We start from the raw sequence: 25,466 nt of genomic DNA on the forward strand, positions 1-25,466 counted from the left end.
TCATTACAATTTATCAGTCCAGCAGATTTTATAGAAGTCGTATCTGAATAATAAAAAAGTGAATTCAAGCGAGACTATTTTGCCTGAAGTGTTTTTTGTCCATTTGAATAGAATTTAAAAAGAGAAAATGTATTTTAAATTAATTACTGTCTAGTTATCCATAAACAGATTTCGATCATGTTCTCCTATTGGTCAGTTTTTCACATCCCCGTCTTCTATTGGTCAATTTTTTACATCCCCGTCTTCTATTGGGCAATGTTTTACATAACCGTCTTCTATTGGTCAATTTTTCACATCCCGTCTCTCATTGGCCTAATCCGCCACATGCAGGAAGTAGTAGCAAAAATGGCAGCGCACAGGTGCGGTTTGTCTCTTGTATTTATTTGGTTTTTATTTTACTTTCTAGTTCAGTCTAGTAGCTGTGATACTCTTGAAAGAATAGCTGATAATGCAGAAGCAGAACAGAGCGTTTCAGGCGCGTTGCGAGGGGTTAAGGCCGATGGAGAGGATCAGAATGAAAGGCAATGGCAATCGACTGATGTTGGGGTGGACGGAGGCGATGGCACGAAAGACAGCGAATTCTTTAGACCAGCACCGGCGAAAGATCAGTTTCAGGAGGAGCTGGTGATCCGGCCCCTGCACTCAGGAGACATCTATGCCAACTTCCAGTTCCGCACACTATGGGACACAGATTTTCTACAAGAGGGAAAGAAAGGTGGGTGAGCATTACTGTCAGTGACCCAGTGGCGGATCCTGGCATAAGCGATATAGGCAGCCGGCTAGCGCTCGCAAGATCACAGTGGGAGAAGGGTGCCCCAAACGTGCCACCCCGCGCCTGCTCAGAGCTCGCAAGTTTGCTATGGGAGAAAGTTGCCCCGAGTTGTTCCTGACAGGCTACTCAGCCCAAAAGGCTCTATATGGTTATGATTATGGATGTTCATAATGCATTCTTACATTCTAAACTAGGAGGGGAGGGTTAAATTTTAAATGAGGGATTAGATGTAATAGTACAAGCAGCAATCTGTAAGGATTCTGCGTTCTTTTTATTTATTGACTCTATAATTTCACTGTGCAATTTACGTTATGTATATATAATGTAAATGTTAATATAATTTGCCATTATTTATATATATATATATATACAGGTGCATCTCAATAAATTAGAATGTCGTGGAAAAGTTCATTTATTTCAGTAATTCAACTCAAATTCTGAAACTCGTGTATTAAATAAATTCAATGCACACAGACTGAAGTAGTTTAAGTCTTTGGTTCTTTTAATTGTGATGATTTTGGCTCACATTTAACAAAAACCCACCAATTCACTATCTCAAAAAATTAGAATATGTTGACATGCCAATCAGCTAAACAACTCAAAACACCTGCAAAGGTTTCCTGAGCCTTCAAAATGGTCTCTCAGTTTGGTTCACTAGGCTACACATTCATGGGGAAGACTGCTGATCTGACAGTTGTCCAGAAGACAATCATTGACACCCTTCACAAGGAGGGTAAGCCACAAACATTCATTGCCAAAGAAGCTGGCTGTTCACAGAGTGCTGTATCCAAGCATGTTAACAGAAAGTTGAGTGGAAGGAAAAAGTGTGGAAGAAAAAGATGCACAACCAGCCGAGAGAACCGCAGTCTTATGAGGATTGTCAAGCAAAATCGATTCAAGAATTTGGGTGAACTTCACAAGGAATGGACTGAGGCTGGGGTCAAGGCATCAAGAGCCACCACACACAGACGTGTCAAGGAATTTGGCTACAGTTGTCGTATTCCTCTTGTTAAGCCACTCCTGAACCACAGACAACGTCAGAGGTGTCTTACCTGGGCTAAGGAGAAGAAGAACTGGACTGTTGCCCAGTGGTCCAAAGTCCTCTTTTCAGATGAGAGCAAGTTTTGTATTTCATTTGGAAACCAAGGTCCTAGAGTCTGGAGGAAGGGTGGAGAAGCACATAGCCCAAGTTGCTTGAAGTCCAGTGTTAAGTTTCCACAGTCTGTGATGATTTGGGGTGCAATGTCATCTGCTGGTGTTGGTCCATTGTGTTTTTTGAAAAGCAAAGTGACTGCACCCGTTTACCAAGAAATTTTGGAGCACTTCATGCTTCCTTTTGCTGACCAGCTTTTTAAGGATGCTGATTTCATTTTCCAGCAGGATTTGGCACCTGCCCACACTGCCAAAAGCACCAAAAGTTGGTTAAATGACCATGGTGTTGGTGTGCTTGACTGGCCAGCAAACTCACCAGACCTGAACCCCATAGAGAATCTATGGGGTATTGTCAAGAGGAAAATGAGAAACAAGAGACCAAAAAATGCAGATGAGCTGAAGGCCACTGTCAAAGAAACCTGGGCTTCCATACCACCTCAGCAGTGCCACAAACTGATCACCTCCATGCCATGCCGAATTGAGGCAGTAATTAAAGCAAAAGGAGCCCCTACCAAGTATTGAGTACATATACAGTAAATGAACATACTTTCCAGAAGGCCAACAATTCACTAAAAATGTTTTTTTATTGGTCTTATGATGTATTCTAATTTTTTGAGATAGTGAATTGGTGGGTTTTTGTTAAATGTGAGCCAAAATCATCACAATTAAAAGAACCAAAGACTTAAACTACTTCAGTCTGTGTGCACTGAATTTATTTAATACACGAGTTTCACAATTTGAGTTGAATTACTGAAATAAATGAACTTTTCCACGACATTCTAATTTATTGAGATGCACCTGTATATATATATATATATATATATATATATATATATATATATATATATATATATATTAGTTACTTCATTTCTATATTCATTGTCTGGTTATGTTTATTTAAAGAGATAGTTTACTCAAAAATAAAAATTCTCTCATCATTTACTCACCCTCATGCTATTTTGAGATATTCTTCTAAAAATGTTTTGCTTGTGTTCAGCAGAAATCTGGGATGGCATGAGGGTGAGTAAATGATGAAAGAATTTTCAGTTTTGGGAGAATTATGCCTTTAATATATTTTGTGTGTTAAAGCATAGTTCTGTAATAAAAAGTTGTCAACACTGTAGGGGTGTTAAAGGGGGCGCCACGTCGGATCTTTCCTAGGGCACCAAATAAGCCAGAACTGCCACTGCAGTGACCATTAATCTAGCTGCTGTTGCATAGACTGTGTGGATCTTAATACACAATGTATATCTTTGCAGACTTCCAGTCTAAGTTTGGACAAGCATTTTCATTCTTTATGTTTAGCCTACTGTTTTCCACATATTAGAATAGAAGTATTCATCAAAACTATATAATGAGACAAGTGGATGTGTGGGAAATATGTAGTGACCAAAAATGTTAACCGAACCAAAACTATCTCATATTTAACCTCTTAAAAGTAGCCACCCATAGCTAGATAACAGCCAATGAGGAGCCACATGAGTTTTAAAAAAAAATATTATTAAAGGAATAGTTCACCCCAAAATGAAAATTCTTTCATCATTTACTCACCCTCATGTCATCCCAGATGTGTATGACTTTCTATCTTCTGCAAAACACAAACAACGATTTTTAGAAGAATATTTCAGCTCTTTAGGTTCAAACAATGCAAGTGAATGGTGACCAAAACTTTGAAGCTCAAAAAAGCAGATAAAGTCATCATATAAGTAATTCACATGACTCCAGTTGTTAAATCCATGTCTTCTGAAGCCATCCAGTCAGTTTTGGATGAGAAAAAGATCAATAAATAAGTCATTTTTCACTATAAATCTTGACATCAGTCTCCTTGGTCATCCTGATTTCAAGCTCGATTACACTTCCAAGTGCTTGACGCAAGCACAGAGTGCTAGATGGCACTATAGGAAGTGTAATCATGCTTGAAATCATGATCACCTAGGAGACTGATGTCAAGATTTATAGTGAAAAATGACTTATTTATTGATCTTTTTCTCACCCAAAACTGACTGGATCACTACAGAAGTGACCACTGGAGTCATGTGGATTACTTTTATGATGAATTTATCTGCTTTTTTGAACTTCAAAGTTTTGGTCACCATTCACTTGCATTGTATGGACCAACAAAGCTGAAATAAATCTTCTAAAAATCTTCATGTGTTCTGCAGAAGAAAGTCATACACATCAGTGATGTAAGAATTTTAATTTTTGGGTGAACTATCTCTTTAAAGGAAGGAATTATTCCCATTTGCTGGGCACATGGTGGCTGCTTTTCCTTCACTGTCTGGTCTAATTAAATGTAATACAAAAAAAATATTACATTTTTTGCACATAGGCACAATCTACAAAACCAATTTCAAACATTTAAGCATAAGCCTTTTAGATTAAAAGATTTGTAAGATCATGAAAAACATATATTCAATCAAGTATGTCCAAACTTTAACTGTTCGTGCAGGTATATATGACATCTGATCATCTAACATAGTGCATGAAATAAATAATTAGACTTTAACAGACTATTAATAGTTCTGTACACTATGCAAATAATGCTATGTTTGCAGTAGAAGTAAAGAGTTGTTCTTTGTTTGTACATTTTATTAAAGCAGGGATTAGACCTGCAGAGTATAATCTGAAATTGCAACTTTTTATTTTTATCAATGGTCCTTCAAAACATTTTTGTCTGCAGTTTCCCATTACCAGCTCTTCCCTAAATCCCTCGGTCAAGTGCTCTCGAAGTTTTCTGTGCAGGAGCTGCACATCTCCTTTACCCAGGGTTTCTGGAGAACGATGCAGTGGGGGCAGCCCTTCATCCCCTCTCCACCTGGAGCAGAGCTTTGGGTGTGGTTCCATCATACAGTCTCTGAGTGAGTGGAGTTATAATATTCTTATATCATTTGTGTTTGCAGAGCATCAATTAAATATGTAGTTTATATTAGGGATGCACCAATCTATCGGCTGCCAGTATTTATCGGCCAATTATTGACCTAATTAAAACCATCAGCAAATCGGTAATGAGTATTACAATACCAATATGAAAAATTATGGTTTATTTATAATTAATTAGTAACATACTTTGTAAGAACTCTATGAATTCAATCCAGAAATAATAATAGCCTCAATATTTAGAAGGGTTGGCACTGCAAAACGCACAACACATTTTATTATATTTCTTCATGTTCTTATGTTAATGCGAATAAAACGCCATGAATGGATGTGATAGTTGTGAAAGTGGCACTTACCTATAGGCTACATGATGAGGAAAACGATTCAAAATGCTTTGAAACCAGCATACTTTGACTTTTGAGACATCAGAATTAGTGGTCGACCGATATATCGCAGAGGCCGATAAATCGGCCGATATTCCAGGGTTTTTTATTTTTTAATCGCCCGATTTATCGGCCTCTATGATATATCGGTCGACCACTAATTCCGATGTCTCAAAAGTCAAAGTATGCTGGTTTCAAAGCATTTTGAATTCAATTTATCGGCCTCTGCGAGAGAGAGAGAGAGAGAGTTATATATATACATTTAGAAAATATTGTTTCTTAAACCGCGAGGGCGCCAAGAATTGCCTGCTTGCACGTGAAGGAGCCGTCAGAGACATGTAAACAACCAATCACAGTTTGTTTTGTTGTTACGTGCCATTGTATTACTACAATAATAGACCGGCGTGCAACAGCTAATTTAAACACTCTGCGTATCAAAGCTGTGACAGACAAGTTTGAGCTCATAATGTTAGAGTGCTTGCGTGTTTCATTCTCTCTCTATCCTCAAAAGTTTCCTATATATTTTAACTGTCTCATCTAATGATAAAAAAGCAAATATCAATTAAACTAATATCATATACTGTCTGCAAATATGCAGATATCTTGTTTAAAAGATATAATTCACAAACCTCAAAACTTCAGCAAATCCAACGCCCTGTGAACGCTCATATTTCTTCCTCTAAAGCATGTATCAGCCTCTTTTCAACAGTTCCCTGTGACTTTAACTTTCTTGTCTAATGATAAAAAGGCAAATATCATACTTTTATCATGTACCGTCTGCAAATATGCGGCTATCTCATTTAAACAGATGTAATTCACGAACCTCGTGAAAATCCAGCGTTTTTTTTTTTTTCTTCTTCCTGTCGAGCGCTCGTAATATCTTTCTTCTGAACTGAAGTGCATGTTCTGTCAGTCTGGATCAAAACTCAGTTCCTCTGATTTACGAATGTTACATGACAGTCAGTCCAGTGACAATCCAAGCAGGCAATCTGAGCCGTTTTAACTGAGAGCTGTCAGTAGATTGCTGTTCACTGGATCCGCACTAGTGTGTGAGAGCAACTTCAAAGTAAAAGCGCTTCATGTGTGCTATAAGTAAATGTCATATTCACTGTGCAATGTATGTACAATTGGTTTGATTTGGTCTTTTGTGAGAAAATGCAATTACTAATGCGCACATGCCATCCATGGTTGCTAGACTACTGTGTGTACTATTTCCTTCTTCCTAATATATTACACAATATATTTATTTATGTGCAAATAAATTGCTTAAATTGGATGACTAAACAGAAATGAGAAAAAACTGCTATGTACCATTTAAAACACAATCTTATTTTTTGTAAGATTCTTTTTTATATAAAGTTTTGTGGAATTTTGAGTAAGTATAGTGCTAAATAAGAGTTTATTAATTTTTTTGAAGCAATGTTATATGTTATTTACTGTATTAAATTGTGCAATATATCGGCCCATTGGCCACCCTGCTCTCCGGATATCGGCATCGGCCATTAAAAAAACCCATATCGGTCGACCTCTAATCGGAATGATGTCCATTAATGCTGCATGATTGAATTAAGATTAAGATTGAAATCGCAATATGGCCTTGCATGATTACTAAACCTTAAAAGGCTTTGTTGGAAATATAGTCTGCATTTAGCTCTCCAGTCAGTGCTGTGTAAGCTAGTGACGCCCTCTAGTGGTCTGGACAGCATTATCCATTATACCACTATAACACAGAATTTAAAAAGGGGGTTTTGTTCCATTGCTTAACTTTTTATTTTTCCATGATGTGGTTGGCATTTCCTTGGAATTGCCCAACATATGCATTGTATGAATTTTTGATGTTCTATCATATACAGTTCATACATGTCAAATGTTCTGTTGTTTTGAACTGCAAAACCAGAAGTGCAAAAATTGTTAAGATGTATAAAATTAAAAAAAAACTTTTAGATCAATCATCATGCTCTCATATTTAGTTTTTTTTTTTTTTGTATCTTTTGTTTTTTTTTTTACCTTATTTATCTTTCATTCTGGATTAAAATCTTAAAATATTTGGCCTGTGTTCAACATATCCAGTCCACCTTTTAATGGAAGTTATTTATTGTTAGAACAGTAAAAAAGCTTTTGTACCCCTTTGTACATTTTTAAAGCATAATTCTTAAGTAAAACAGTGATCTGATGACAAAATAAGGTAAGTGGCAAAATATCGGTATCAGCCTATAATTTTCTGTTAAAATCGGTATCGAATCGGCCAAACATTTTCATATTGGTGTATATCAATATGAAATGAACACCATAATGGAAGTAACAGTCCACTTGCTTCTGTTTTGTTCTCAGTGTGGATGGAAACTGGAAGGAGCTTACGAATGTGCTCTCCGGAATCTTCTGTGCGTCTCTGAACTTCATTGACTCAACCAACACAGTACAACCCAGTGCATCTTTTAAACCGCTGGGGGTGGGAAATGGTTAGACCCTTTTGTTTCATCTTCAAGCCCATTAAAGCTCTCTAAATTACTTTATTCTGTTTGGTCAGCCGAGGCATCCTGCAGTCAAGTATTTGTATAATGCTGCTAAACTGTAAAAAAACAGTTTCCTACATAGCTGTTTTATACTTCTCACATGATAAAAATAATTTCAAATAAAATCAATTTCATGATCATTTATTTACTTGGTTGCTAGGTAGACGTGTGTTAAGCAGAATAATGTACAATCAGCCTGTCATCATAGCAGAATAAACCCCTTTAGGGCAAAAGGGTAGAGTTGAGTCCTGATCACCTTGTCAGTGTTTATTTTGCGATAATGACTAGCTGACTTTACATTGTTCGTTAATTGTTACTTAGCTCGAGTGTAAAACTTTGTTAAAATTCAAGCAGTTTGCTCAAAGAAAGTATATATTTTGTAAGAAATTAATTATTGATCCCAGGCCTGTTTGTTCTTTCATTTCTGTATCCTTGATGATGCAGCTTCAGATCACCGTTTTTTGCGTTACGCAACTTTACCACGTGAAATAGTCTGCACTGAGAACCTGACCCCCTGGAAGAAGCTTCTCCCTTGTGGGTCTAAGGTACTGAACATTGCCTCTGAGTTTATTAGATTTAATAGGTTATTTTATACTACACATTAAATGTCTTTGTTTTTTTCTTTTCTGTAGGCAGGTCTGGCCGTGCTGATGAAGTCAGAGAAGCTGTTTCACAGCAGTTTCCACTCTCAGTCTGTTCACATCAGACCTGTCTGTCAGGTGAGGTTCTTTTAAAACGCTTCTTAAAATACATTGAAAAATTGATTAATTGTATTCTGGCACAGACTAACTTTGTCTGGTACATTCCTTGCATTCTGATAATAAGCATTCAGATTTTTTCTCTTTCAGGATGTGCAGTGCACAAATACAGCATGGGAGCTGAGACAAACACTCAGTGTGGTGTTTGATCTCTACACTTCAGGCCAAGGCAAAAAGGGTGAGCAATAAATACTTTCTCCTATTCCAGTTTAATGTGACAACTATAAGTAAGCTCGTAATTTGACTTCCTGAAGAGTGTAAACACTGACTCTGCGGCACTTTCAAAATATTGCTCTGTTTGTTTGAGTGGTCTGACATGTCAACTTTTGGGTAGAACTCTCTTCTTTTCTATACATGGCAGAGGGGTGGTGTTTGAGAAACCATATTTGTACTTTTGCTGTTCTGTTTGGTGGCATTGCTTGCAAAGAAGTACACACTTCACTTTTAATAATATTGATGCAATTCTGTGCCCAACCCTTTTGTATATTAATTATTATCATTGTCTTTTTTCAGAATGGTCCCTTTTTAAAATGTTCTCTCGAACCCTGACAGAGACCTGCCCTCTTGCTTCCTCTAGTAAAGTATATGTGGATATAACAGACAACCCTGAGGTGAAAAAAAAATATATATTTTTTTTTCTCATATGTGATGATTTCCTGTTAAAGGGGTAGTTCACCCAAAAATCATTTACTCGCCCTCATGCCGTTCCAGATGTGTATGACTTTTTTTCTTCTGCAGAATACAAACAAAGATTTTTAGAAGTATATCTCAGTTCTGTAGGTCCATACAATGCAAGTGAATGGTGGCTAGAACTCCAGAAGTTGAATCCATGTCTTCAGAAGTGATATGATAAGTGTGGGTGAGAAACAGATCAGTATTTAAGTCGTTTTTACTATAAATCTCCACTTTTACTTTCACACTTTTCTTTTGTTTCTGGCGATTTACATTCTTCGTGCATATCGCCACCAACTGGACAGGGATGAAAATTTGTAGAAAAAAAGGACTTAAATATTGTTTCTCACCCACACCTATTATATCGCGTTTGAAGAAATCGATTTAACCACTGGAGTCTTATGGATTATTTTTATGCTGCCTTTATGTGATTTTTGGACCTTCAAAGTTTTGGCCACCATTCACTTGCATTATATGGACCTACAGAGCTGAAATAATCTTCTCAAAATCTTCATTTGTGTTCTGCAGAAGAAAGAAATCATACATATCTGGGATGGCATGAGGGTGAGTAAATGATGAGAGAATTTTCATTTTAATGGGAGAGGGAACTGTCTATTAGCTTCTTATTTTTATTCTTAGACAATACTGTGAAAATCCATTTAGTCTTTTTTAAAGTAGTTTACATTATAGGACAACATATCAGCCAGGCCGATTCATCAGATATATTTAGTCATTTTAAACTGTGTCTACTTGGCCATTTGTCAGTTCCAAAAGCTACTGGCAGTTTTTATTTATTTATTTATTTTATTTAATATTCTGTACTCTTGTGTAAATTTTATTTGGTGTCATTAAATTGAATTAAATATCTGCATTATATTTGTCATCCACATCCCTGTTCTCTAGATATTAGCATCGGCCATTAAAAAACCCAAACCAGTCAACAACTATTAGTACTTTGCATTATTTTACTGTTGTTTGAGTGACTGATGTTAAGTTTTGTGGTGTTTGTCCAACAGGGGGAGCTGTTTGAGCTGAGCCCTGCCACTCCTCTCCTTAGCCAAGCTGTGGTGCTGGGAGATCGCAGAACGTATTCAGTATATGACCTAACCAAAGCAGAAACGTTTGGGCAGACACGTTCACTTAATCTCCTACTGCGTTGGAAAGAAGACAGCGGTATGATTGAATAAATGAATACGAAAAAAAAAAAAACGGAAATCAGGAGAGTACATAAGAAGCACAGTTTTTACTGTCTTTATTCTGATTAATGGCTATCTAATTGTAATCAATGATACAAAATATCAAGTTCAAATTACTTGAGCTATTTACATAACTGCATGGTGTCACTGTAGGTCCTACAGTGTAGGATGTACTTGGTGATCATTTGGAATATATACGCTTTCTCAATATACCCACTTTTCTTTATATTCCTCTTTTACATGCATTAATAGACCAATCATTCACAAACACTTTTGTGGTCTGTCTGTGCTGTAGGTGATATGCTGCGCCCTCTGCTGCATGCAGAGCGCTATGTGGCGGGGTTTGGGCTGCAGACAGGGGAAATCCACACGGTCATCTATAATAATCACCCATATAGATCTTTTCCAGTACTGCTACTGGATTCAGTGCCTTGGTACCTTCGAATGTACATTCACACCTTGAAAGTCACCAGCAAATTCCGTGATAACAAGCCAAGTGAGTTGACATACGCCCTTGATGCCAGCATGTATATGTAATGACTATTTTTGTTTTAATGATTTTTGGTGCATAGTAGCACTTAATATAGACTCCGTTTTCCACTAACTTTGGTCGTTTCTCCTATCGAAGGCTACACTCACTACCAGCCCTCTAAAGACCGCCAGCGTCCTCATCTACTGGAGATGCTGATCCAGTTACCGCCTCACTCTATGACAGAGGTCACTGTACAGTTTGAGAGGGCCCTGCTCAAATGGACAGAGTACACCCCTGATCCCAACCATGGCTTCTACGTTGGGTAAGACTTTTCGTTGACTTTTACTGTAAAACATTTACCACGTAGCATCTCTTTTAGGGATGCACCAGTCCAACTTTTTCAGTCCCGATACCAATCCAATACCTGGGCTTTGGGTATTGGCCGATACCAAGTACCGATCCGAAACCAGTGTTAAAGTTTTAATAAGCTGTATTCCTCACTGTGAGGAAGAGACTGGGAATTATTCTATTACATGTAAGGATTCAGGCTTGACTTAATCATTGCTTTCCTAACACTTTAAAGCAAAATGTAAATAAATACATATATTCAAATTTACTGAATTGTTATTTATTATTTAAAATAATCATGCACCAGCAACCTAGTAAAAAAAATATTCAAAATTAACAGGAATTACAATTCAAGTGTAAAACATTTAATTATAAAGCAGTCTCAGAAAAATATTTCCGTGATGGCAAAGTGTACCGTGGTTCCAAGTGTTCAATCAGCCGGCGGAAGCCCTCGTTTTCAACAACTGTCAGGGGTTGCTCATCCAGAACAATGAATTCAAGAACCTTTTCTGTTTTGTCGCTTTCACACCATCACTGGGAAGTTTCTCGCGTCTTTGCAATACACCCGACAAAGTTAACTGATTTTTCAAAGCGTCCGCTTTTTTTTTTTTTTGATTGGTTGAACTCAACGTGTTCTTTAGCATTATGCTTCTGGAGGTGCTTGATTAAGTTGGTTGTGTTATATTTTGTAGTGTTACCACCACCCCTCCAATCCCTCCATGCTACGGTAGCTAGCTCTCCTTCTAGCAAAATGTACGGGTCTACCAGCGCACTGCTGATGCATGACTTTATACGTGCACGTTCTTATATATGTGCGCATACTACGTTGTGTAGAATTGAATAGATCGGCCCCATTGTCACAGATACCCGATCCAGCTATTTGAGTCAGTATCGGACCGATATCAGTATCGGATCGGTGCATCCCTAATCTCTTTGTCAGGATTTGCATTTTCTAGTTGTATTTATTTACTTAATCAGGGACAATACACATTAATTAACATGTTAACATAAATGTGCCAGATTTAGCCAAGGTGGCAAATTTTTTCCATCCCTGGGTAGGTTGAAGTTGTTAAAAAGGGAAAAAGAAGGGGGCCTGGGTAGCTCAGCGAGTATTGACGCTGACTACCACCCCTGGAGTCACAAGTTCAAATCCAGGGCATGCTGAGTGACTCCAGCCAGGTCTCCTAAGCAACCAAATTGGCCCGGTTGTTAGGGAGGGTAGAGTCACATGGGGTAAGCTCCTCGTGGTCGCTATAATGTGGTTCGCTCTCGGTTGAGCATGTGGTGAGTTGTGCGTGGATGTTGCGGAGAATAGCGTGAAGCCTCCACATGCGCTATGTCTCCGCGGTAACGCGCCCAACAAGCCACGTGAAAAGATGCACGGATTGACGGTCTCGGACACGGAGGCAACTGAGATTTGTCCTCCGCCACCCGGATTGAGGCGAGTCACTACGCCACCACGAGGACTTAGAGTGCATTGGGAATTGGGCATTCCAAATTGGGGAGAAAATCTGGAAAAAGAAAAACAAAATACACAAACAAAAAATATCAATACAAACTATACATCATCTTAAAAGAGAGAAAAAAAAATCAACATAAGAATCAAAGGGATTTTGTCTTCCTGACTCTATGATTCTATTTCTGAAATATATTTTATAATTATGTTATTATAGATCCTCTGTGATCAGCGCCCTTGTGCCAAGTATGGTTGCAATGGACACCAACTTCACACAACAGCAACCATTGTTTAGTAGTTTGTAAGTATGAGTTGGTTGTAGTGTTACTACTAAATAAAATTTTTTATTTTTTTTTGCTCTTTATAACTTTCAACCTCTGATTTCCAGCTTCCCAGTCAAAGAGGAGTCTAGCTACTTCATACGAGTGTATACCGAACCCCTGCTGGTAAATCTACCTACTCCTGATTTCAGCATGCCCTACAACGTCATCTGCCTCACCTGCACAGTGGTCGCGGTGGGCTATGGCTCCTTTTACAATTTACTGACCCGCACGTTCCAGGTGGATGAACCAAGCCCACCTCTGGCAAAACGATTGGCCAACCTCATTCGTCGCATAAGAGGAGTGCCACTGCTGACCTAAGAACTGCCAAGAACATATCTGAGGCTTAAAACGTCCATATTAGGCAATTGAAAGGATTGAAACTCTAAAACAACAGCTGCTGAAGTTTTAAGATGCTTTTTGGCCATGGTAGGAGTTGAAGCCAAATGATTGGTCTAAACATATGGAACAAATGAGCTGCCTACCAAGACGGACAGATTAGCCTCATTTTTTTTTATGCTTTTCTTTGTTTGTTTTCAGTCACATCAGCAAAAAATGTTTTTAGAAAACCATGGCTTGCAGTCAGTTGAAGATTTCTCAAAGGAACAGCTGACAATGCATGGTTGATTTCCTCCGGCATAGTTTGGGCATCTGAGAGAAATCTAAACGGCAAAGCGTAATGTTAAATTATCCCAATTTACACAACCCTTTGTAAGCGTGACCAAGCCTTGGAAGCTCAGACACTACAACACATGTAACTACTGAAAATGGAAATGATATTTTCCACAAGCTGTAATGCACTGATATTTAAATAGATTGTTTTGAAGAATTGCTCTCTCTTTCAGTGTTTGTTGTTTTTTTTCCCCCTTTATTTAGCATCGGTTTGACCATATAATGACCACTAGGTCATTAAAATGTGCTATTATATGTGCATATAAAGTGCTATTAAATTAAAATGACAAAACAGATCTTTTACACTGGCTAATTTTCCAGAAAATATATATATAATTAATTAAACTGAATGAAATCCAACAATTTGTGCTGAGAACAGTTTGTACATGTGGTCGAGCTCCTAGAGCAGCATTTTTTCGTTCGTGCCTCAAGGGATTTTGAGAGGAATGTATTTTATTTTTTCCTGAAGGTTTTGGGAAACTATTTGGCAGCCATTGTCCCTCTCAGCTGTACCAGTCGGATTTAATTATGTGAACGAACCTCTGCATTGGCTGACTCTGTATAACTATATTGTGTGTTTTTTGACTAATGTATGGCTAGTGTAATACACAGATGCTGGTAATTTGAATAAACAGTTAACCCATTGGTTCTTAAACTTTCAGACCAAGTACCATACCTGATCAAATCAGATAATAGTATCACCAGTTTAGCTATTTGTTCCCCAACCTGCTGATATATGTAAGTATAATGAGTGCATGTTGGAGTGATCAGATGCACAAATCTGCATTAAAATTGTAAATACATCAGAAATTGTAAAACAAAACTACCACAGTTTGAGAACTGCATGTCAAAGGAATATATGAGGCAATTATAACAGAAGTGAATAGGGGCAAATCCGTAAATGTTAAAATCCTCACCTTTTCAAAAATATAACCACAAGACGTAAACAATATGCGTGTTTACATGTGTGAGATAAAATCACTTACCAAACTTTTTTGTGTAAAGTTATCCAATTTTACAACTTCATTGCCATGACAATGTAATGTCAACAAACCCTAAAACCCTCAAATAAATTTACAGATCAAATAACACACGAGTTTTAATAGAATAATTAATTTGTGCTTTTATTTAATGTTTTTTATAAAATTATAAGCTTCACATTTCTTCCTTTAAACTCTCCAAAAATTGGCCCCATTCACTTCCATTGTAAGTGCCTCTGTATCCTTGATTTTTGCTTTTTTTTTAAATCAATATTGTGCCACAAATGCTGTCGATTGAGCTTAAATTGTATTGAATCTGGAACATTCCTTTAAGGTCTTTGGATTTTAGAATTTAAAAACTGTATTACAGTCACAACTTAGGCCATGTCAACACTAATACATTTTCAGTTAAATAAGCATTTATTTTATTATGTTTACACCTTTTGTCCACACTACAACAAAGTTTTCCTCCACTGAAACAAGAGCGTTTCTAAAACGCTCTCTCCATTACCGCATTGGATAACGGTTAGAAAAATGACAATGGAGTTTTCAAACAAAAAAGGATTAGGATCAGTTTGCACACTGTTATCAGTTGTAAACACATTGATTTTGTTATGTTTAGAACTTTAATTCAAACTAAAACAGTGTTTTCCTCCACCAAAATGTTTCGAAAATGCTCTCCAGTAGCGCATACTTTTGAAAACGTTGACGTTAGGAAACAGAAAATGGAGTTTTCAACTGAAAACCATTTAGTGTTGATCTGTTTTCAATTGAAAACTCAGTTTTCAGTTTCCTAACATTTATAGTTTTCCAAAGTATGCGGTAATGGATAGCGTTTTTTCAACATCCTAATTAGTGTAAACATAAGAAAATCAATGTGTTTAACTGAGAACTTCTTGGTGGGGTGTGCTTTAGGCATCGTCAACACCAATCCTTTTTTGTTTAAAAAGTAAATTTTCTCTTTCCTAACGTCATGGTTTTCCATAGTATGTGGTCAGGGAGGGGCAGTATTTCAGATACATGTATTTGAAATACGTAGTTTAAATAAATTTTGAAAAAACATCTAATGTAATTTTTATCTAAATATATTTAAGTTTGGTATTTGTGTATTTTCAAGATACATATTTTGTGCCAGTCAACCTCTTTATCAGGCTGTTGATTATTTGTATCAACTAGTTCAGGCATGCCCCCCAACTTTCATGCACACGAGCTGCAGATGTCAGAGGGAACGGCTCCATCTAGCATTGGGTCTTGCCGTAAATTCGCCACTGATAATTTTCCCATGCAAATGAGCTTTGCTGCAAACTTGTGGCAAATTGTCCATTGTTGCCAAAGGTTTGCCGGAGGTTTACCATTCTGACAAAATTTGCAGCGAATCAAAAGTTAATTTGCATGTGAAAATAACGAGCGGCAAATTTGCAATACCAAAGTTTAGATTTTTTGTAAGGCTGAGTGAATTTTTTGCATTCCTGCAAGGAAATATGGAGTAAGATAAGGTGAGGATTTGATTGTTGATTCAACTAGTTGCAAAAATACAATAATTGCTGGCAACTGTTATTTAATTTCCATTAAAATATTAAAGCTATGATACTTCTCGCCAGCCAATGCAATGCGTGTCAACAGTGAGGATATGAAAACTAAACAGCAGCCAGCTAGCAAGCTAGTCTAACTATCGTTAGCAAGTTTACTAGCTATCGTTAGCTAGATCACTAGTTAGCAAGCTAAAATTGAACCTCATACAGATTTGCCTTCTGTTAACATGAAGGAATAAAACAGCACTGGCAAGGGGAAAATAGCATTAGCCCTAGCAGTGGACATTAGCACTAACTAAGTCTTGCTAGCTAATCGGTTGTTAGTGTTAGCAACTTCTTTTGTATTTATTAGCTAGCTAGTCAAATGTGTAAAGCATTATATTTTGATTGTAATTCCACCAAATTCTGTTGCATTGAAAGAAAATGTTATGTTTGTTACTGAATAAAAGGGGTCAGTGTAAAAATGTGATGGATTTTGGAAGTAGGCTACATGAACATAACGTATATGTTGCATTGCAACATACTTTTTGGTACCACAACAAAATGTTCTTTGCATTCAGAATCAGTCCAGATAGATTTCAGCCTAATACTGATACTTCATTAATTGGCTAATTTTACATGTATTTTCAAGATACAAAATACTGTATTTTATTTTAATACATTTTTACGTACAGTAATTGGTATTTTATTTTAATACATTTAAACTGAGGTATTTTGTATTTTTATTTTAAATACATTTTCATGTATTTGTGCCATCACTGTATGTGGTAATGGAGAGCATTTTCAAAATGTTCCGTTTTTTTTTTTTTCTTCCTGTGAATGAGAGGCATAAACATATCAAAATACTTTTTCAAACAAAAACGTATTAGTGTGGACATGGTCTTACTGCCCCTACGAAGCATTTGGAACAGAAACACAAAGGAAACAAATTAAAATGTTTTCACTAGTTAATTTCTAAAGAACATAAACTTTGCTCTTTTTTCCTTCAGACAGAATTCAATGTCTGTACACATTCCTGGAAGGTTGGAGAAGCATGCTTAGCCAGGTTCAACACAAATATTATACATTTTTGCATTATGCCGGTCTATTCCTTACTGTACGTGTGACTGTTCTTTTATCAGTTTAGTTTTATTGTATTTTTTTTTTTTTTTTTTTTTTTTTACAGCTTAGAACTTTGGTGGGGCTTTTGCGTCACTATGGTTTTGAGAATGGAAACAGAGGTCTCTTTCATTACAGGAAGTAGTCTGCACTTGTTTGGTTCATGGTGAGGGGGGCCTTCACGTTCCTAAGCACTGATGCCAATGAGCTGATGTGAGAAGAGAACCAGCCAGGCGTACACTGGCATACTAAAAATACTAACACTTCATTAAAGGAATTTTATACCCTTTTTAGTAGGCAACAAACTCCACTAACAAAACAAGGTTTACCAAAACAATTAGATTTATTTGGTGCTACAAACAGGCTCTATGGTTAAAAAAAAAAAGATGTAAGAACTCAAATCTGTTTTATTATGCAAAAATCAATTTCACTCATGCCTCTATACAGTGATTAATTCAGCATGGCTCACTGCATGCATGACCACAAGTGGTTGGGCAGCATTTCTGTTCGGCAGGACACTGGCCATCATGGTAACAGTATTCCGCACACACTGGAGTTCCTTTCGGTTTGGCACATCGACCAGGTTTCACTGCATGGTTAGAGATGAGCTAGTTCTTTTAACTGCATTCATCTTCATCACAAAGTACTATCAAATCATAAATAGTAATAGGTTTTACTTATAGGGTGAATTCAGGTCAGTTGGGTCACTTTTTTTACATTCGTTTCAATTTCAAAAAGTGGCTCAATTTACCCCATAGCTTTTGGGACAAAACATACTGAAAGACAATGTGAATGCTTACCCAGATAACATTCAAAACAGCAAGAGAACAGACATAAATAAGAGCACAATGACACAACAGCATAACAGATAATAGAAATATTTAATAACTGATATTACAAATAGAGATTAAATAAAAGGGACTCAGATGCTGTGTTGTGATGAGCGCCCTAAAATGTTGTTTCCTACCTGTATATGGAGGTGTACAGTTGTGTCCACACCCATTGCTGCAGCATTTCTCATTGTTCGGGCAGTCGCTGTCATTGGCACAGTACTCGGCACACACTCCTGCTCCAAATGTTCTGCGTGGACACACGCCTGGCTTTGCTGTGACAATAAACACAACAGAGTAACCACACCATTGAAAATGTAATATTTTATTCCTTTTGGAAAACCTGTGACATAAAGTTGTTCATAGATCTGCTTAGGGTGTTACTTATTGTTTCGATGAGTGTAATTTAGTGTTATTTGAACTCACTAAAAGCAGGTGGCACACACACAGCCCCACAGTCAAAGACACAGCATTTGTGTTCTCCAGCACAGTCTTTATCAGAAACACATCCTCGACTGGACGGCATGACCGTCAACTTCCGCGGACAGTGACCGACCACTAAAGAAGAGACACACTTATGTGTCATATATTGCTAGCATCTTAACTCCAGGTTTACATTTGTGTGTTATGGGGAGCAAAATCATCCCATTGCGGGATGGAATATTGATTTGTCATGTCTGATTAATTTGTTAATGTACACTGTAAAAAATGTCTGTAATTTTAACGGTAATAACTGTAAAAATGTTGCAGAAAAAAAACGTTAATTGTTTAACTGTAGAATATACAGTAAACAATTGTAATATATTTAAAAAGACAATACAGTAGTTTTTACAATAAAATGTAAAAAAATTAGATGTAAAAAGTATGATTTTTATGTATAATTAATGGTAAAAATTTACATTGTTTAACGAGAGAGTACATTACTTTTTACCGTAAATTATTGTTAAAATTACAGTAAAAAACAATAATCAGGCGTTCCCACAATTCCCTGCATGACCCATCATATTTCATTATGTTTTATGGGAATAGTTATGTTTGCGCTTATTTTTAATATCAATTACGTTGGGGTGTTCTGTGTTATATCTGTTGTAGTTTAGTTAATGTTTACTGTATTATTTTAATTTCACATACGTTACACTGATGGTGTTTAGTGTTTGTGTGAGTGACACAGAGCACTGTCTCTACAAGTTTATTGTCATTGCTCCTGGAAGAGCCACTATTGGTGAACTTCATGTCATCATGTGCTCTTATGTCATTTTTACAGTGATTAACTCTACCTTATAAAGTAAAAAGCAGATTTCTTTACAGTTTCAGAAGTTTAATATCAAGTTTATGAGGGGGGCCTAGGTAGCTCAGCGAGTATTGACACTGACTACCACCCCTGGAGTCACGAGTTCGAATCCAGGGTGTGCTGAGTGACTCCAGCCAGGTCTCCTAAGCAACCAAATTGGCCCGGTTGCTAGGGAGGGTAGAGCCACATGGGGTAACCTCCTCGTGGTCGTGATTAGTGGTTCTCGCTCTCAATTGGGCGCATGGTAAGTTGTGCGTGGATCGTGGAGAGTAGCATGAGCCTCCACATGCTGCGAGTCTCCGCGGTGTCAGAAGCGGAGGCAACTGAGACTTGTCCTCCGCCACCCGGATTGAGGTAACCGCGCCACCACGAGGACCTACTAAGTAGTGTGAATGGGACATTCCAAATTGGGAGAAAAGGGGATAAAAATAAATAAATAAATAAAAATTGAGTTCATGATGTTTTTTTTTACAGTAAATTTAACAGATTTTTTTTTTTTTTTACAGTGCATTCCTCAAAATCAAAATTTGGAACCAATTCAGTATCCCAATCGGAATTCTGTGTTGGATTCCAACATAACACAAAAAGATATTTTAGAACACACAGTTCCCAATATGAATATTATGATTACAAATAGGATAAAATACCTCATATGACATCAAAAGAAGGTGTTTGAGTATTTTAAATGCTTCCTGTATGATTTCCTTTACTTGTATTTGAATAATGTTTTGTTACTGAACAGTTAAATTTCAGATGAACACTACTCGGTAACACTTTACAATAAGGTTTCATTTGTTAACATTAGTTAACAACATTTGTTAACTTTAGCAATGAACAATACTTTTACAGCATTTATTAAATTAGTTAATGTTAATTTCAACATATAGTAATACATTTTATAAATAAAAAGTTGTATATGTTAGCATTAGTTAATTCATCATGAACTAAAAATGAACAATTGTATTTTTTTTTAACTAGTATTAATAATAAATGTTGTCAAAAATATATTGTTCATTGTTAGTTCATGATTCCTAATGCATCAACTAATGTTAACAAATGGAACCTTATTCTAAAGTGTTACAGACTACTTAAAGAATCAAATACATACTTAAAAAGTCGTGTGGGATTGATCTCAACAGGAAATTTTAGGATTAATAACTAATTATGAGAGAAATACTCAAAGAAATACTGTATATATTCCTTTAAAAAAAGAGGAGATCTTATCACCTGTGGAGTTTCTTCCTGGAGCAGCGACTGTTGGGCTCAACCATCCAAACAGACACAAAAAAACAAAACTCACCAAACAGTAGAATTGAGCTTTCATCTTCTCGACCTACAGTAACACACTGAACTTGGTAGGATATGCAGAGAATTATTGAGTCATGAGGGGCGGAGAACAGAAATATAAAAAGAGCCCGTTAGTCCTCAAGGTCCTTGTGCCAGGTATATAAAAGAACAGAAAATGATAAAGACATCTGGAGTAGTTACGTGAGAGTGAATCCCAGAACTAATATAGAATACACGGTTCGATGCATTCGTGTCTGTTTAAATCGTCTCACATTCGATGTGATGCTTTTAAAGATATTGTAAACATTAAAGGTATAGTTCACCCAAAAATGTAAATTCTCTGATCATTTACTCACCCTCATGCCATCCCAGATGTGTATGACTTTCTTTCTTCTGCTGAACACAAACAAAGATTTTTAGAAGAATATTTCAGCTCTGTAGGTCCATACAATACAAGTGAATGGTGACCAAAACGTTGAGGCTCCAAAAAGCACATAAAGGCAGCATAAAAGTAATCCCTATGACTCCAGTGTTTTAAACTATGTCTTCCAAAGCGATCCAATCAATTTTGGGTGAGAACAGACCAAATTATAACAAATTGTCACTATAAATTTTGACATCAGCAGTCTCCCTAGGCATGATCATGATTTCAGCTTGATTATACTTCCTAGTGCCATCTAGCCCTCTGCGCATGCTGTCAAGACTTAAGAAGTGTTATCGAGCTTGAAATCATGATCATGCCTAGAGACGGCAATGGCAAGATGCAGTACCGATGCTCCCTTTATGCATATTAAGCAGTCTGCGTAGGGCACCATCTTACTCTATGGGGGCCACTAGAAACTCTACCAGCTGCCCTTCCTGGCACGTTATATGTTATTCAAGGACCCAATAGCAGTCGCAAAACACAAATGATTGCCTCGCAACTCGCACCACGCCTTGCACCCCCCTTTGTTCTTTGGAGCTTCAAAGTTTTGCTCACCATTCACTTGCATTGTATGGAACTACAGATCTGAGATATTCTTGCAAAAATCTATGGGACTATGCAGGCTCACATCCACACTTTTGGGTAAGGCTTACACTTCAGCAGGTCAGGCTAGAGTGACATATAGACATATAAGAATATATACCTATGTCTGACGGGCACGAGTACTGTCTTTTATGCCTTAAGGCCTGTGTGCCAAAACGTCTGTGTCTATTCCCCTAAAATGTATGAAATAATAAAAAAATGTAAAACGTTTTTTTATCTGAGTGTAGATAATTATTTTATTGCACATTTATATATTTCCACATTTATTTATTTTCACATTTATGTATTTCTACATTTCTTTCTTTGCTGGTATGGTAATGAGGGGGGCGTGTTTTCTACTTCAGGCATATTAATTGATCTCAGAGTGAAGCTTGGAGGCCACAGTGACATCTTGTTGTTGACAAAATAAATGCAAGTCTACAGACTTGAAATATAGCCACAGATGGGCAAGGACGTGCATTTAGAAATTATAAAATATACCTGTGAACACAGGGAATGAATGATCTCTGTTATATAAATGACTTAGAAGTGGGTGATATGATCAAAATCTTATATAACTCTTTAAGTAATTTCATATCACTGTAACTGTACTGTCACTGAGCACTTTATTAGGAACACTATGATCCTAATAATGTGCCTGACATGGTCTTCTGCTGTTGTAGCCCATCCACCTCAAGGTTCGAATTGTTGTACATTCTGAGATGCTATTCTGCTCACTACAATTGTACAGAACGGTTATCTGAGTTACCGTAGCCTTTCTGTCAGCTTGAACCAGTTTGGCCATTCTCTGCTGACCTCTCTCATCAACAAGGCATTTCCATCTGCAGAACTGCCGCTCACTGGATATTTTTTGCTTTTGGCAATATTCTGAGTAAATTCTAGAGACTTTTGTGTGTGAAAATCCCAGGAGATCAGCAGTTACAGAAATACTCAAACCAGCCCATCTGGCACCAACAATCATGCCACGCTCCAAATCACTGAGATCATATTTTTCCCTATTCTGATGGTTGATATGAACATTAATTGAAGCTCCTGACCCATATATGCATGATTTTATGCATTGCACTGCAGCCACATGATCAGTGTTGGGTGTAATGCAATACTAAGTAATTAATTACTGTAATTAAATGAATTTTTCATTGAAAAAAGTAAGGGATTACTCTTAATTTTTCAGTAATTTAATTACAGTTACTTCTGATGTAATTGTGTTAAATACTGTATAGACCATAGAACAATTCTATATAAAACAATAGTCTATGTCTAATGTTAAAATGTATGTTTTCTAATTTAACGCTGCCCCCTTAAATTCTTTGGCCAGGTCATGAATAATTTATTTGATTTTATGATTTATTTGAAAGAATTATAAGAAGTTTCATGTCTATCCTTGTATTTTAAATCTGGTCGAAGTTAATAAGGGTTTTAGAAATGAATTAGTAATAAGTAATGCAATTACTTTCCAGACAGAGTAATTAGTACAGTAATCTAATTACACTGTAAAAGATGTAATTAGTAGTTAGTAATTAATTACTTTTTTTAAGTGACTTACCCAACACTGTATATGACTGGCTGATTACATAATCACATGATTAAGTAGGTGTACAGGTGTCCCTAATAATGTGCTCGGTGAGTGTATTTCCACATTTATTTATTTCTACATTTCTTTCTTTGTCCGTATGGTACTGAGGGGGTGTTTTTTCTACTTCAGGCACATTAATTGAGCTCAGAGTGCTACAGAGTGAAGCTTGGAGGCCACAGTGACATCTTGTTGTTGACAGAATAAATGCAAGTCTACAGACTTGAAATATAGCTACAGATGAGCATGGACGTACATGTAGACATTTTTAAATATACCTGTGAACAGAGCCAAGTCAAATAGGGAATGAATGATCTCTGTTGAATGAATGACTTAGAGGTGGGTGATATGATTAATATCTTACATCAGTGTTTAAGTAATTTTATATCACAGTAACTGTATGCACCTAGGGAAACCATACCTGTACGGACTCAGGATTTCTAACTGATTGTAATTTCCCTGTGTTTCACAGAAAGCAAGATGGCTCCGACACCTACATTTGTGCCAGCCACAACAGTCAGACTGGTACAGAAAGACAAGACGCCAATGCAAGCACACCACAACTCCTGTGAACCAGCACAAACGATACCAACCCCTGGGTAGTAAAACGGTTTAGCTTTGGTCCTGCAACACAAGGAATTCAAGGAAGTTTTATTGTCATTCCAAAACATGGGCTACATGAAAGGAACAAAACTAAGTACTGAGGTCCCCGGTAACAACAGCAAAGAATAAAAACACTAAAATATAAAATTAAATACTAAAATATAAAATTCAAAGGATAAGACCACTAAAATCTAAAACTAAGCAGAGCAGTGCAATAAGGTGCAGTAAAGTGCAATAAATAACAATAAAACAATACAACCGTAGAATCTCAAATTAGCAATGGTATAACAGTGCAAATGAGTATTAATAAATAGTGTTATTGCACATGAAGAGTCTCTGATGTATGAGTGTTATTGCGCATGAAAGAGTCTCTGATGTATGAGTGTTATTGCACATGAAAGAGTCTCTGGTGTATGAGTGTTACTGCACATTAGAAAAGTTTTTGAGTCTAACAGCTTCTGGGAAGAAGCTGTTTCTGAGCCTGGTTGTTCTGACCCTAATGCTGCGCAGCCTTCTACCTGAGGGAAGGGGGGTAAACAGTCTATGAGCAGGGTGGAAAGAGTCTTTCACGATACGGTCAGCCCTGTTCCTGCATCTATTGGTGTAAATGTTCTCAATTGTTGGAAAACTGCAGCCAGAGATCCTCTGTGCAGACTTAACTACACGCTGCAGAGCCTTCCCGTCTGCAGCAGAGCAGTTTCCGTACCACACGGTGACACATGATGGAAGGATGCTCTCCACTACGCACCTGTAGAAGGATGTGAGGACTGTGGTAACTAGGTCAGCCCGCTTGAGCCTCCTCAGGAAGTACAGTCGTTGATAGGCCTTCTTTATTAAACTGAAGGAGTTAGTGTGCCAGGTGAGGTCATTATTGATGTGTATCCTCAGGTATCTTTTTTATATAATGATCAATGACATCTTCTCTCAGGTTAACACAGAAATAGGGAGGTTATTATACACAGATGATGGGGCTTTTTGGGAGAGGGGTTCATGTTCCCTATGTGGTGAAAAGTATGCAGACTGCTGTAAGCAAGTTGGAAATGTGGGCCAAAGAATGGGGCTTTAAATTTTTTTGTGGCAAACTACAGAGAATCTTAATATTTATGGCCATCAGTTAGAACAAGTCCCATGTCATTAGTCTTTTAAGTATATGAATGGATTCAAAGCTGATAGATGATGGAGAATTCGCCTAAGAATTCGAGAATCTATTTAGGCTGTCTCAATTGCTTCTGACTCGATGTTCAGTGTGTGTGTGTGTGTGTGTGTGGGGGGGGGGGTGTTCTGTGGGGGCCATGCCATCTGTTGGAGGGGTCCCTGTTCTTCTATTCTATTCTATTTGCAAAAGGAATGTTTGGGAGACTAACATTTATATTTCCTATTGACACACTAAAGTAGCAGATATTAATTAACCATCTTAAGTCAAATATTTTTGTGAAAAATCTTATGTGCCTAAGACTTTTGCACAGTACTGTACATATTGTGCATTAATTGGATCGGTACTGCATGTGTACACTGTCCTTGGAAAAGCCCTTAGAAAAGAAATCTTTCTCAGCTAGATTGACAAATTTAATAGCAAAACGGATTGCTGTGCACTGTAGGCCAATGACAGGCTTATAGTATGTTCAATAAAATGGAAATAAACAATATATTGCCT

General features: G+C 37.1%; 2 protein-coding genes across 2 annotated transcripts; one reads left to right on the forward strand and one right to left on the reverse strand.

Annotated features, from left to right (window-relative positions):
• Positions 1 to 311: 311 nt before the first annotated feature.
• On the forward strand, positions 312 to 14,250 carry LOC127420521 (GPI transamidase component PIG-T-like). Its single transcript, XM_051662883.1, has 12 exons — positions 312 to 715; positions 4,605 to 4,782; positions 7,516 to 7,643; positions 8,142 to 8,242; positions 8,330 to 8,416; positions 8,546 to 8,633; positions 8,969 to 9,066; positions 10,144 to 10,300; positions 10,619 to 10,819; positions 10,952 to 11,117; positions 12,817 to 12,900; positions 12,988 to 14,250. The coding sequence occupies exons 1-12, from the start codon at positions 325 to 327 to the stop codon at positions 13,238 to 13,240; spliced, it is 1,932 nt and encodes a 643-aa protein (XP_051518843.1). The 5' UTR covers positions 312 to 324; the 3' UTR covers positions 13,241 to 14,250.
• A 3,287-nt stretch (positions 14,251 to 17,537) lies between these two features.
• LOC127420534 (perlwapin-like) lies at positions 17,538 to 20,698 on the reverse strand. Its single transcript, XM_051662898.1, has 4 exons — positions 20,550 to 20,698; positions 18,458 to 18,589; positions 18,169 to 18,306; positions 17,538 to 17,790 (listed from the first exon to the last, which is right to left on the reverse strand). Exons 1-4 carry the CDS (start codon positions 20,644 to 20,646, stop codon positions 17,657 to 17,659), a joined length of 501 nt encoding a protein of 166 aa, XP_051518858.1. The 5' UTR covers positions 20,647 to 20,698; the 3' UTR covers positions 17,538 to 17,656.
• Positions 20,699 to 25,466: the final 4,768 nt, after the last annotated feature.

The sequence above is a fragment of the Myxocyprinus asiaticus genome, chromosome 29 (assembly GCF_019703515.2).
Source record: "Myxocyprinus asiaticus isolate MX2 ecotype Aquarium Trade chromosome 29, UBuf_Myxa_2, whole genome shotgun sequence".
In the NCBI taxonomy this organism is placed as follows: domain Eukaryota; kingdom Metazoa; phylum Chordata; class Actinopteri; order Cypriniformes; family Catostomidae; genus Myxocyprinus; species Myxocyprinus asiaticus.